This window comes from Podarcis muralis, chromosome 9 (assembly GCF_964188315.1).
Source record: "Podarcis muralis chromosome 9, rPodMur119.hap1.1, whole genome shotgun sequence".
NCBI lineage: Eukaryota > Metazoa > Chordata > Lepidosauria > Squamata > Lacertidae > Podarcis > Podarcis muralis.
In genome coordinates, this window is record NC_135663.1 from 57166341 (window position 1) to 57180657 (window position 14317).

General features: G+C 41.1%; 1 protein-coding gene across 8 annotated transcripts in view; it reads right to left on the reverse strand.

Annotated features, from left to right (window-relative positions):
* MTUS1 (microtubule associated scaffold protein 1) overlaps positions 1–14317 on the reverse strand; it is a 103071-nt gene that overhangs the window by 48630 nt on the left and 40124 nt on the right. For 7 of the 8 annotated variants that reach the window (XM_028745089.2, XM_028745084.2, XM_028745088.2 and 4 more), the window contains 3 exons: positions 7192–7326; positions 4468–4572; positions 3077–3127 (listed from right to left, as the gene is read on the reverse strand). In XM_028745089.2, coding sequence (XP_028600922.2) covers positions 3077–3127; positions 4468–4572; positions 7192–7326 — 291 coding nt within the window. Of the gene's footprint in view, positions 1–3076; positions 3128–4467; positions 4573–7191; positions 7327–13512; positions 13941–14317 lie in introns of those variants that run through there. The other variant, XM_028745091.2, reaches the window with a different exon arrangement.

Below are 14317 nucleotides of genomic sequence, written 5' to 3' on the forward strand. Positions count from 1 at the left end.
CCTGACCCAACTGCACTAGCTGCCAATTAGTTTCTGGGCCCAATTCAAAGTGCTGGTTTGTCCTATGAAGCCTTAATGGGTCAAGACCACAATATATCAAGGACTGACCTGGACTCTGCGTTCATCAGCTGAGGCCCTTCTTTGTGTGCCTCACCCCTGGAGAGGACCAGAGGGTGGTAACACAAGAACTAGCCTTTTGTGGAATGCTCTCCCCAGGGAGGCTTGCCTGGCACCTTCACTACAAAACATTTCTCTATAATCAGGCCTTTGGCTGATTAACATTCCATGTCCCTTAAAATGTGTTTTTGGGAGGGTGGGTATGGGTTTGGTTTCATTTTTATTATGTATTTTGTGTTTTCATTTTGTATTTCTATGCTGTAAACTGCCCTGAGACCTTCAGATGCAGTATACAAATTTAAGAAACAAACACACAAATGGTTGCTGCGAAACTTCCTGACCTCAAGAACAACAACAAAGCAATGTAAAATCTGATCTCCAGGTCTGTATCCAGCTTCAAGCAAAAGACAGATCTTTCTTTACACGGAAGTATTTGCAGGCCCAGGCGCAGTAAGCCTGCAAATGCCTGAGCAAAACCGGGGCAGAGTAATAAAGACACAACAAGCCAGTTCTTTGGATTAAATAGGTCACAACTTTATTCTTTACTGATGTAATATAGTCTTGGAGTAGACACTGGGTCCGCATCCTGTATCAACCAGCCCAATCTGCTGGCTCATCATTCCAACAGGACCGATCCTAGGTTTGATAGGCCCAATAAAATGTAATTGGCCTACTGTGGTTTTCTGGCATTTCTCTACCTTTGCCTTGAAGAAACAATTTGTTCAAACTCACTGGAAAAGCAACAAGGTATATAGTTCTCCTTTCAAATAAAAATAAGAACTTCCTATCATTCTATAGAAAGCCAACCAAGGCAAGGAAGGAATCCAAACAAAACAAGACAGAATACAATCCAATTTATTGCTAGCTTCCTTATATTACAAGGCCCAGACCTCACAGTCAACATATACTAGGTACAAGAATGCTCATAACCTCATTTTCCAAGATCTCCCTTTTTCATCCATCAACCCACAGCTGCCAACTGCCTAACTGAATCTTCCACCTTCACGCCAATGGCTCAACTGCTCTCAGAATCTCACTGTCCAATCTAATCTCAGAAAAATAATAATCCAATCACATCTGAGTACATGACCCGAAAGACACAGCAACTCTTTTCATGTGAAATTTACCTAAAAACATTTCCATCATTTACAGGAGCCTTTGATTTCATAGAATTGTAGATTTGGAAGGGACCCCAAGGATCATCTAGTCCAACCCCCTGCAATGCAGGAATTCCTAGATGTAAACATAATGCTTAAATACTGTGTGGAGTCCTATACAATTAGCATTGCAACACTGCTCCATGAGGCATTTACTAGGTGTCAGGAATGTGGTTAACATCTGCAGAGCTACTGTTGTGCAAATATTTGTCTCATGCTGCATATACAGAATAACTCTTAGTCTGCTCACGTCCATTAATATTTTGGGTCTACCAATTAATCCTGATTCAATAAAGAGAGAATCAGTTTGAGTAAATCATGATTAACATTGAACTACCGAGTCAACAGGAAGAAGCCTTCAAGAGCAATTGACAACGCTAGGAACCTTTTTAGACCTATGCATTGAGGAATTCAGTATCACTAAGGCATCTATAATTAACATTTCATGTTATAAGTAGCACTTCTAATTCAGCACATGCCATTCATCACTCTTCGTTGACACACGGAACCATTAAGGTAAATGAAGGTTTCGCCAAATGCATTATTTATTGCTGAGCTCTAAAACTGAAGGCAGGTGTACAAGACTTGGAAATTGCAAGTGAACATCTTACTACATGCCGATTGCTGGCTTAACCTCTACACTGCAGACCACAATCAAAGATAAATATATGAAGGTTATGTTGCTCAATGACAAATTATATTTGGCATTACATACAAAATTATTACATCACATGCTATCAACTCCAACTTTTTAGTTCAAATACTTTCTTATACGCTACACAGGATTCAGAACGTCAGTTTAGCTGGTCTGATTGGTAAAGTACATTTGGTTCTCTAAGCTGTATGTCAACCTGAACGTGATGGGAAACTTGTCACCTGCATGATTTAGAGATTAAATAGCAGGTGCATGTGGGTTAGCCAATCAGGGCCAGAGTTGCAGTGGAGCTGTTAACTCTTTCCTCCCATGCCACAGTCCCAACACAATATGCCCCCCTGAAGCTGCTATAGTTAGAATAGGATGGGAACTCCCATTGGAGAATGAATTAGTGTTCTGTAGATTGATTACAACATTGGCAAACGTGTTGATAAGAGTGTTTGCGCCAAGCTAACACAAAAGAGGGTAGAGAGGACCAACAGCAGGTATTATTTTATTTCTTACCGTATGTGTATGCTACCTATGAATGACCTGCAGCCCTCCTGATTTTCCTCAGCTAGAGTTGCCTCTGGTTTCAGAGGTCAGTTGGAGGGAGGAAAAGATTAAAAATAACATAAGGGGCATTTGCAGGGGAGGAATTAAGCCTTATTTAAAAAAAAAACAGAGTTAAGAATCAGGGCCAAATTAGATGGAATTCTGGCAGCAGGCCCACCCAAATCATGTATGAAGCAAGGAGGATGTGAGGCAAAAGTTAATGAGCAGAAAGGGTGCTGAACGCACTCCCTGCCTTGCCTCTCCCCATGAGCTTTTCCCCCAAGCAAGCTCTGGAAACAGAATTAAACCTAATTTCGGCACTCAACCCACACTGGAAGACTCTCCGTGGGGAATGGAACCATAACTTCTGTTTGTAGCAAATGATAAAGACATTTGCTGGAGGGTCACAGGTTTCCCATGCTTGGACAACAGAGATGTCATACTACCAGTATGAAAGTCTCATATCAAAAAAGGTGCAGGAAACAAAAAACACTAAAGTTTTCGCCAACTGCTTCACCCAGAATACCATCATAAAATATACTTAGGATCAGGACTGGAACTCCTCCTTGCTAGCACAATACTTTTAGGAACAAAAGGGAGTGATTGAACTCACCAGAACTGAATGTAGACAATAAACTTCGAGGTACATTTTGTCCTGACGGTCCTGCAAAAGACAAAAACGTAACTTGAACTGTCATACTCTTTTTAAAAAGGAAATAAAATGCACACACTAGCCTTATGGATCAAGCTACTCCTCAAAGGCAACATACCCAAACGAAGCCCAATGGCTCATTCTATAAAACCAATACCAAACAAAAAACACAGAAAATGCTACTTCAGAAGGTGGGTAAGTTGGAGGGACACTTGCCCCTCTCAGGACTGTACTCCAAATTATTTCGTTCTCCCGAGCAACTCGGGATTTCATGTGCATGTTTGGAGGGAACCCATGCATGTGAAATTTGTAGGGTTGAGGCAAATAACTAATGGCTGGAGTTACAGGCAGGTAACTATTGCCCGCACTACTCAAAGTAGTTTCTCCAGCTAGGAAGGAGCTGCCAGGCAACTGCTACATGTGCTTGTATGAAGCATATATATTTGGGCTTAAGTGGATTATCTTTAAACTCTTCAGGCTCCCTTTAAAGTACTTGGTCATACAGTGAGTGGATTTAAGAAGCAGGGATATGCTAAATCTTCCCAATTATACATTTTGCCTTGCTGAGAAGTGACATGGTATGTTATCAGCAAATGTGAATATGCAATTATCACTAGGAAGACAGGCTTTTCCAAACTGTAATACTGCATACTGTTTCACTGTTAGCATTATCATGTATTATTCCATGTTTAAAGTCATAAGTCTTGATTTCTGCGCATTTTTTCTTTTCTCTATATATAAGAAGAAATGCTCCTTTAAAAAAAACAACAACCACCGCCACTATTCTGAGACTAGGTAACAAAATTAGGTTAATATATGCATGGTTCCTCATGCTGCTATGCATCATTCTGAACTTCCTTTTAAAAAATCCTTCCCCGTTCTGCACAATTAACTTGAATGAAAGTCAGAACTGTTTTTGCAGGTTTGTAATAGATGTTTGGAAACCTATTACTTTATCCACAACATTTATCTACAAATTTAGTTCCCTAGGTGGAACAAATAGCAAAACGGATACTGCCATCATAGAATACAACAATTCTTACATGCACCAGTAAGCATTTCCACTCAGTGGAATAAGCATACACTTAAGCTTTAAAGTAAATGGGGGAAAACACACAGGTACACTTGCCTTAGTCAACACCAGTGCTTAGATGCCCAGGGTTGAGCAAAATCTGCAAAATCCAAGACAAGTCATGTTTCCTAACACAGGTCTGATTGTATATTGTATAAGCACCATGCCAGTTAATTCATCCATGAGCCATTTGGATAGAAATGATGTTGGAGATAACACAGATGAACCTATAACCTTAACTAATAACACCACGCAAACAAAAATGGGACTAATACTTTACCCAGCTGCTGATTCCCTCTTGCATCTCTGGTTTTCCTTCCTGGAAGAAGTGCCCCAGAAGATTTTGGCAGACATTGGCTCACTGAGCTCAACTTGCTTTTCACTCCTTTAAAAAAAAGGGAAAAGACCCCCCACAAATAAATTAGACGTTGCTATAATGAAAGTATCCAATGCATCTGTAAACTTTATATGAACCACCTGACACCTTAGAAAGCCGCTCATCAGTGTAGACAATGCCGAGCTCGATGGATCAATGATTTGACTCAGTATAAGGCAACTACCTGTGCTCCTAATGATATAAAAAATATAAAAAACTGCTGCCACACCATGTCAACCCCCTCCTCCCCATAAGTCCTAGAAGGACATAATGCATGTTGTGTAGCACTGAGTTGGAGATGGGACAATGCCCAACATGGTGTCAATCTCATCATGCTTTCTATTCAACTAGAAATTACAAAGGGTAACGGGGGTAAGTACATAGAGTGGCAACACCAGTTCCATTTCTCATGATGCCTAGAAAGATTGGACAGTACTTCTCTCTTCACCCAACTTTTACATGCAGCAAGTTCAGAAGAGCATGTTGGGTTTGCATGCTTATTCTCCCCCACCATACACACACTATAAAGAGAGGGTATCATCCAAACAGCCCTAAGACTTTTCTCTCTCCCACACAAGACTGCAACTAACTGCACTTTTAATTTATCAGCAGAAGGGACTACATTCCGCTGGGTTCCAGATCACACCTGGAACTAATCAAGGTTCTGTGACAATACTGCCAGCAATTGATCAGGTGTTTTCCAGTTAGATCAAGAACGTTCCATATGATTTATTGGGGGGGGGGGATCCATATTCAGGATTCTGATTATTTCTTCTGCCTACAGAGATTTTTGGTAGATGTGGTCAGTCCTTGTCTAAGTTACCATACTGGACTTTGCCTGAACTGGAAAGAACACTGCTTTCCAGCTTAGAAAAATCATTATGAAGACATTAGGCTCTCCCCCCCCCCCCAGTCATTTAAGGCTAAGAAATGCAGCTGCAACAGTTTCAGGGGTCTCTTCCCCCACCCACAAAGATTATCACCTATTTTAATCTTGTGCTGGAAGAGATCACATGGCAGCCATTTAATTAGCCCCTGACCTTTTCCCTTCCACTGATTTCAGCTGCCTAGCGTGACCTGTAAGAATTCTTGGCTGGGACTATGCACGTCTATGGTTTGTACAGAAACTAGCACACTGCTGGTATTTAAACAAGCAGACGTACTCCTCAGCTACAGTTAGACAATCATCCATCAATGTTCCAGCATGTGCTTCATTGGTGGCAATTTGGAAGCTTCCTCATCTCATATCTCTTACTGAAGGAAAACATATGCCTGATTTTTTAAATTAAAATATCCCATCTTTTCTATTTTTAAGCTTGCAAGAGTCATAAATCTCAGAACTAATACATAGGGCTTGTCATGTAAGGCACTGGTCTCCTCCTGCCCCTCCATTTCTCCTGAGCAAGGCTAGCATGGATTTGCCACTAAAGCCTTCAGAGCCATATATATATATTTTAAACTATCTGGCAGGGACGGGAGATCCCGGTGACAATTTACACCTGAGATAACCATCTTCCTCTAATCCCAGAGGGACGGTCTACCTGTCAAAATGTCTGGGTTCTGCTTCACTGGAGACTGCCTGACCAATGAGAAGTCTTTGTCCCTGCCCTCACATCAAGGTCTGTCCCCTTCCTAATGTAGGGATCCAGGAAATATATTGGTAAGACTAGATGAGCCTTGTGGTCCCTTACAACTCTACAATTCTACGTTTCTCTATCACTGACTATTGTAGAGCCTGCAACCACACTCCTAAGTAGACTGAGAACACTTATGCTATCATCAAACCAATAGCTTGGGATCAGTCAAATTTTTAGCCACAGAGCTCTGATTGTTTTTCAGTATTCTGTTTTGACCCTTTGTGTCCTTCCCTTCCTCCCATTTTATATAAAACTGCATACAGTGGTGCCCCGCAAGATGAACGCCTCGCAAGACGGAAAACCCGCTAGACAAAAGGGTTTTCCGTTTTGGAGGCGCTTCGCAAAACAAATTTCCCTATGGGGTTGCTTCGCAAGACGAAAAAATCTTGCGAGTCCCCGCGGTTTTTTTTTGCTCCCCCCCCCCTTTTCCTAAGGTGCTAAGCCGCTTATCAGCTGTTCCGCTGATAAGCCGCTTAACAGCTGATCGCTGAAAGCCGCTAGACCGATGTAGCGCTAATCCGCTAAGCTGTCAATGGGCTTGCTTCGCAAGACGAAAAAACCGCTAGACGAAGAGAATCACGGAACGGATTCTTTTCGTCTTGCGAGGCACCACTGTAGTTTTGATTTCTGGGTTTGATGCGTATGGTGGCCGAGCTTAGTAATTCTTGTAAATTCCCACATGCCAAGATCATTTTGGTCCATGCTACTGCAGCTTAGGATCAGGGTTGTTAAAGATCAGATGTTCTCTGGGAGAGGCAAGGGGCTGTGGGCTCTATTTACACTCTCAGCAAATTTTAAGGGAACAGGCCACCCAATGCAGGGCACATTATTCCAAGGGCCTGGGATCTAAGATTTAATTGAGCCCCACCACCCCTGCCAGATTTATTCCTGTCGGGGGGGGGGGGGGGACAAAGGCTGGAATGAAGTGGCAGCAAGGACATGGGAGCTGCTGGAATAAAAGTGAAGTCAGCAAGCTTAAGAGATGAGATACCTTTTGGGGTGCTTTTCAGGGAAAGCACTCTCGGCCTAGGAATGGGCTTTAGAAAGATGGATTCAGCTGTGCCATTCTGACAAGACGACTTCGAAGGCCACTCTCCATTTCTGATTATAATTGTGGCACTTGTAGCTATAAAGGAAAAATACAAGCCATAAAGAAGTTCAGTTTAAGTACCACATACCAATTATGCCAAATGTTCAACACTTGAAACTCTTTTTACTCTTATGGTGCAGCAGCAAACACAACAAGATTTGTGGCAGCTTGAAGACTAACAAATTTATTATGGAATACACTTTCAGATGTATCAAGTATTATCCTCTGTTGTTAGAAATATATCTGTACATGGAGAGTCAACAGGCATTAGGTGCCACAAAGTTTGAAAGTGGAACCCCATCTATCATTGCTGATGGGCTGCTCATACCTAGACCTAGGGACCAAAAGAAACAACTACAAAACTGTTGTGTAAATAATTACAATGTAACAGGCATGTGCTCCATTTGTGTACATAGATTTAGTCAATTCACCAGTCTCCAACACACAAACACTTACTTGTAGGGAAGCATCCCTCATACAAAGATGCATATCTGGTTTAACAATGCCATAGTGTATTTTCTAACTTTATGTGGTTATTGTAAGAGGACTGAGACAAGCTACCACGTTTTCATTACAGTACACTCCCAAAAGGAGTTCCAAAATTATTCTTGCTACAGATTTATTTTCCTCCCTCTATATTGTTGTTCCTTTATAATTTCCATGTTACGCTACACAATGGATCTGCTTCCCTGGACTGTTCATTTATTTGGCACTATAGTTGTATCATTACATTATTCTTCCCACTATTATTAGCTTATATAGCCACTTTCTTAATCTCAGAGACTGCCCAATATTTAGTGTATCCCTTCTGCATCCTTATTCATACCACTCTTCATATAACGTCCTCATGAAACAAGGTAGAGTTTTTACAAAGTTTTTCCTGTTGAGAAATTCCTATTTTTAAACAAAGTGAGCCACCGTTGTCAGTGATCTGAGCACCGCTAAGGAGTGGAGAAGAGGAAGCTGGAGGAAACACACCAACTCCAGATGTCTACCACTAGTCATTTTAGGGGAAAAAACTCGATTTTTGCTTCATATGAAAATAGCACTCACTTTCTGAGATGCTTCTTCACTCCCCTCTAACATACTGCAAAAAAGTATCTCCCACTGGGGCTTTGCTTGCAAATAGCAAAGCCAAGGGCATGCTGCCCATTAACCAAAAATGAAGGATTAAAAAAATCCTGGAATAATACTGCTTGCAGCTCATACCTGCTATATACAGCACATGATCACAAGGAAATAAAACATGTATGTATCTTATAAAATGTGCCCTAGCCTGAAAAAAGCTTCTGCCACAATAAAGGCATGTGTACAGACAACATTCCTGATCTCTTAAGTCATGGGAGATCACAACCCCTTCCTTCTCCTGTGCATAACTTCAGCCTGCTCACGTTCCTTCCGACTGGATCATGATTTACACCAGTATCGAAACCCTACTTGATAGGGTTGGCAGGAGATGTGTAGCCACATTTGCAGGAGCAATCAAATCCCAGTCCCCTTACTGCAGGTATTTGACAACTACAGCAATCCAGTTATGTTGAGGACTTCTACATTGTTCATTCTTTAGTCCGAAACTCTGTTTAAAAGCCTGCTCACTTTATTTTAAGATTGTGCCCTTATTTTGCACCAACGCAATTTACCTTGGTGGAAAGGGAAAGCAACACCAAGAAAAGGGAAAGGGAATTTTGTTCTGCTGGATTTAGGAAGAAAAAACAACAACCGTCAAGCAGACAGCCATGAAAGCCTCCATATGGATACTCAGACACCACATGCTTGAAACACAAAAACAGCACCTGTAAAGAAGGAAGCGTCAGTGTACTGTCTGGACTTCTTTTTCTCTATGATCACAGTAAGATCCTAGCACGATGCTCCTATTGTTCACTGTGACTGTTGTATGTTTAATGTTTCAGTGTTTTTTAACACAAGGATGGACATGATACAGAATGTGGGACAATAATGGACACTGCTCATTTGGGCAGCATACGGGATTTTGGTGAAAATCATTTGACAATAATTCTTAAAGAAGTCATGAAAGCGCTGACATGCAACATAGCTAAGAGCCACTCATTTCCGAAGAATCTGGTAGATTTTTAAAAAAATCACATACTTCTAATCAGTGCTTTTTTCTTTAAAAAAAATGTTTAGGGGTACTCTCATTTTCCTACTCATATTGAAATACTGCCCCTCAATGAGGCCAAACTTAGATTCACAAAATGTTTAGGGGTATGCGTCCCCCTGAGTCCGCCCCCCCCCCCCAGAAAAAAGCACTGCTCTTTTGGCATTTTGACATCCACTATGTTCATTCTGAACAAACTAAGAGATACTTCACAAATTACGGAATAGAATTGGTCCCCAAGTTTCTACAACTGGCCAGGCATATCTATGCTATAATTTTTGAAAGCCATTCACATTTCAAGCAGTGCATATCAACCACTCAACTAGTCCAGACCCCAGGGTCATGTTTACAGTGATGTGTAAAACCCCTTTGAATGTTACAGAAAATATATGGTAAGACAATAACACAAACATCTATTAAATGAAGCAGAAAGTGGCTCTAGTATTTAAATTATTTACAGTCCTCCAAACACTCTTTCTTTGTTGTGGCACTTGGTGATAAATACAGGGGTCAGCAAACTTTTTCAGCGGAGGCCTGTCCACTGTCCCTCAGACCTTGTGGGGGGGGGGCGGACTATATTTTGAAAAAAAATATGAATAAATTCCTATAAACCAGAGATGCATTTTACATAAACGCATACATTCTACTCATGTAAAAACACGCTGATTCCCGGACCGTCCGCAGGCCGGATTTAGAAGGTGATTGGGCTGGATCCAGCCCCCGGGCCTTAGTTTGCCTACCCATGGTTGTGTTGCTGCAAAAACATTTAGGCTATTCTATCATTACACTTTGTTAGGTTAGCTTCGGTTGTTGAATTTATATTTTGCTTCCCACCTAAAGTGATTTACAGCCAAGAAAAAAACCCTACAATAAATAAAAATCACAGAAGCTTGGTTTTGTTTTGTTTTGTTTTTAAAAAAGCTTTAACTGTATAACTATATAATTGGTGCTGCCCAAATGCCTGGGAAAACAAAACACCTTTGCTTGGCACCCAAATGATGACAAGGCTGGCATCAGATAGATCTCCTAAGGAGAGCATTTCAAAAATGGAGAGAGTGCCACAGAAAATGCACTTTCTTTCATTTCTACCCTCCTGACCTCCTTCAGAGAGGGCACATAGAGATGGGACTCTAACGTTCTCGTGGTATTGATAGATACATATGGAGAAAGACAGCATGGCACTTGGTTTCTTTAAGATGGCACAGTTCCAACATTTTTTTTTTAAAAACCCCAAATATAACACTTTTTAAAAACACCACCCTGCACAGCTGACTTAAAACCATATTACAAACGTGTTTACTCAGATTAGATGAGTACAACAGTCTAGTCAAGCAGAATACAAGTCTGTCAAATAAGGCAACGGGCTTTCTCAACTTACTCTCCTTCCCATGGCCCTAACTCACAAAACCTTCAATGCATGTCAATGGTTTTTTTGTGGGGTTTTTTTTAAGAAGGCCCATTTAATTACATTTAGAATACGTGTTTGCAAGCAACGCAGATCTGATGTTTCAAGTCTGCAAGACTTGCTGCATGTCAGAACTCATCATGATGAAAGAGTAGTCTACTGACCTAGTTTAGTGATAGCAATGCACTGGGTCTTTGCAAGGAATCTTGTTACCGTAACAGTGTTTAAAGATACTGTTCAAAGGGAATTAGCACAGTGTAATATAAACTAATATGCCTGAATGAAATGTGCAATCAAATCATTTTCAAATGTCCTCAGTAGTGATTTAGCTTATGCCATGATGGTAATAACCAATTAATAGCATGCAGGCTTGCTGACTTAGCTTATTTTTCAGGAGTATATCATTTTCTGTACCTTCTCAGTGGCCAGGAAATATAGCAAGAAAAATGGGCCAGATTTTAATCTTCCACGTGTATCCTGCTATCCGAGATGGAGAGATCAGCCTGTTCAAGACAGAAGCTGGCTAAATGAACCCTACAAGCTGTTAATTTTCAGGCTTAACCTTTCCATACTGTTGCATCACTAAACGAATAAGAAAAATTATTCCAATACTTATGTGAGAAATTGACTACCTTAAGCTAAGGCCAAACTTGCTGAGTTGTTTGGAGGCAAAACCTGTACATGCCAGGCTTATCAGAATTTAAGATAATCCAGTAAAATAACAATTTTGCTGTGCAAATGCCAACGTTCATTTTTGTAAGCATTCCAAGCCCAGTGGTCATTCTCAGTCTTGTTAATGAAGACATAGTTTACTCTATTTGTTGAGAACACAACTGTTCCACTGCAAGGAGGAAAACACACTTTATAAACTTGCCAACAGTTAATATAATCTAGCTTCAGCTGTCTATGCACAAGTAAGATCTAGGTTAGATTACTGCAATGCATTATATGTGGGGCTGCCTTTGAAGACAATTTGGAAGCTACAGCTAAGGCAAATTCAGAGAGTAGGTTAGTAACTGGGACCAGAAAATCTGAGCCTATGACACTACTTCTGGAACAGCTGTACTGGCTAACGGTTAAGTTTCCAGGCTCAATTCAAAATGCATCTTTGGACCTCAAAGACTACCTCTCCCCCACATGAACCAGCCCAGACCCTACAGCCTTCATCAAAGGCCCTTTTCTGTGTGCCACATCCAAGAGAGGTGCATAGGGTAGAGATGTGAGAACAAACTACTTCAGGAGTGGTTCCCAGTCTGTGGAATGCTCTCCATGTCTGGCACCATCACTGTCCATTTTGAGGCACCAGGCTAAGCCCAGTAGACCTGAAGGAGCGTCTCCACCCCCATTGTTCAGCCCGGACACTGAGGTCCAGCTCCGAGGGCCTTCTGGCAGTTCCCTCACTGCAAGGTTACAGAGAACCATGCAGAGGGCCTTCTTGGTAGTGGTGCCCACCCCGTGGAATGCCCTCCTACCAGATGTCAAGGAAATAAACAATTATCTGACTTTTAGAAGACATCTGAAGGCAGCCCTGTTTAGGGAAGTTTTTAATGTGATGTTTTATCGTGTTTTTAATATTCTGTTGCCAGATAGGCGGGGTATAAATATTATTATTATTATCAACCCACACTCTGGGGGCATGTGGAGAGGGGGGAGGACTAGTCCTTACTGTATTCTTGGATGGTACATAGTTTAAATTTGGTTTTTAATTGATTTTATACATTTATATTTTATTTTGTTCATGTCATTTCAGCAGTCCCGTCCCCCCCCCCCCCGAAAGCGGCTAATAATGAAAATAATAATGCTGTTCTGGTACAAGTTATGCAGGAGGCAGCCTTTTTCTTCCTTCCTCATCTCATTGCCCTCTCCAGCATATCTGAAACACCATCCCTGACTATAGTACAAGAACAGTTCTATTAAAAACTCTGCATAAACTCAGTTTCAACCATTGATGAAGGGAAGGCAGTTTCCTTAAAACTGGTGGTGGTGGCTGATGGGCAGGGGTTGGGGGGGAAGAGAATGAAAGAACAGCCCAATCTCAAAACACACACACACACTGCAGAAACTAGATTTAAAAAGAGAGAGAGAAAAAATAACAAAGAATTGGGCACACAAAGCAACAGAATTGTTACTTTACACTTGCTTTAAGAAAAAGGTTGTTTTACAGATATGCACTGGGGTTTTTTAAAATTCCAACCGCTTTACTGAACAAGCATCTTACTTTGACCTTAGAATGCTCAAAAAATGTATCAGTGTAAGATTGTATGGTGTCTCCCATGGGCTGTTGATGCGTCTGATTCCAAACTGTGCTCAGTAAAGTCATACATTCACACACACACACACACACACACACACACACACACACACATTTGGGAAGGAGTGGATGTGAAATTAAGTCTGAAATAAAAAAAGGGGGGAGAAAGGATGCAATATCCAAACAACAAAGCTCTACAGTTGGAAATGCATTCGGCTAAAATATCCCCCAGATTTGATTACGACTCTAGACGGCAGGTCAGGCTTACATCTGTTAGACAGAAACTGAACACATTCATCCTCCTCCCCCTCTCCCCAAATCACAATTTTAAAAAGCAATGCAGAATTAACACATGCAGAATTAACACATTCATTTTATTCAATAAGTCAACACATTCTGCCCCTGAATATACACACACACATATATTTTTTAAAAAGGATGATCACCTACTTCTTCTCCCAGTAAATGTGGCTAACAAAGGGATTATACAAAAGCTGTAAGATCCCACTACCAGCAAGGTCAATAAGGTAATATCGCAGTGGCTCCTTGAATCTGCCGGTGGCGTTAGGGTAGAATTGGTGAAAATATGAGGAGAAAAGTCAGTTTCTGTGCAACTGCGAAGTCCTCCTGGTATAGTCATTTAAAATGATCAAAGCAAGCTCAAAGCCCGAAAGACTGCAGCCATGTTCAGCCCTCTCTCGTATTCCCCACGCTTGCTCTTAGTGAATTAGAGTGGAAAAAAATTGTAAGCTTCAAGGCAGGAGACAAAACAGATTAAGCCAACTAGCCATCAAGCTAAGAAAGAGTCGTCAATTAATCTGAAAAGGAGACCACCACATTTCTTTGTTACGAAGCAAAAAGACCTCCCCTTTGTTACGAGCAGAGTATAAGAAAAAACGGAACAGAGCATTTACAACCTCCTTAGGTGAGTCAGTCACCGTAGTATACTGTGCAGCCCCCCAAAAAAACCCCAACATGGCTGTCTGTTCAGAGCCAATCTGTTTGTAGGAGAGATGAATGCTGCAAAATTTAAATGTTTTTAAAGAAAATAGTACACAGGGAATATTTGTTTTAAAGGAAAGAGCAAGTAAAGGGAAATGCAATAAACCTATATATATATTAAAAAAGCTGTTCTGCAGTTTGCCTCCTCAGCTCAACAAGGTTTTAGCATAATATCTCTCCTCTCCACACAGAAGATTTGAGCGGCTTCAATATGTAGCACCACTGCTACACCCCCCCCCCCAAAAAAAATCCC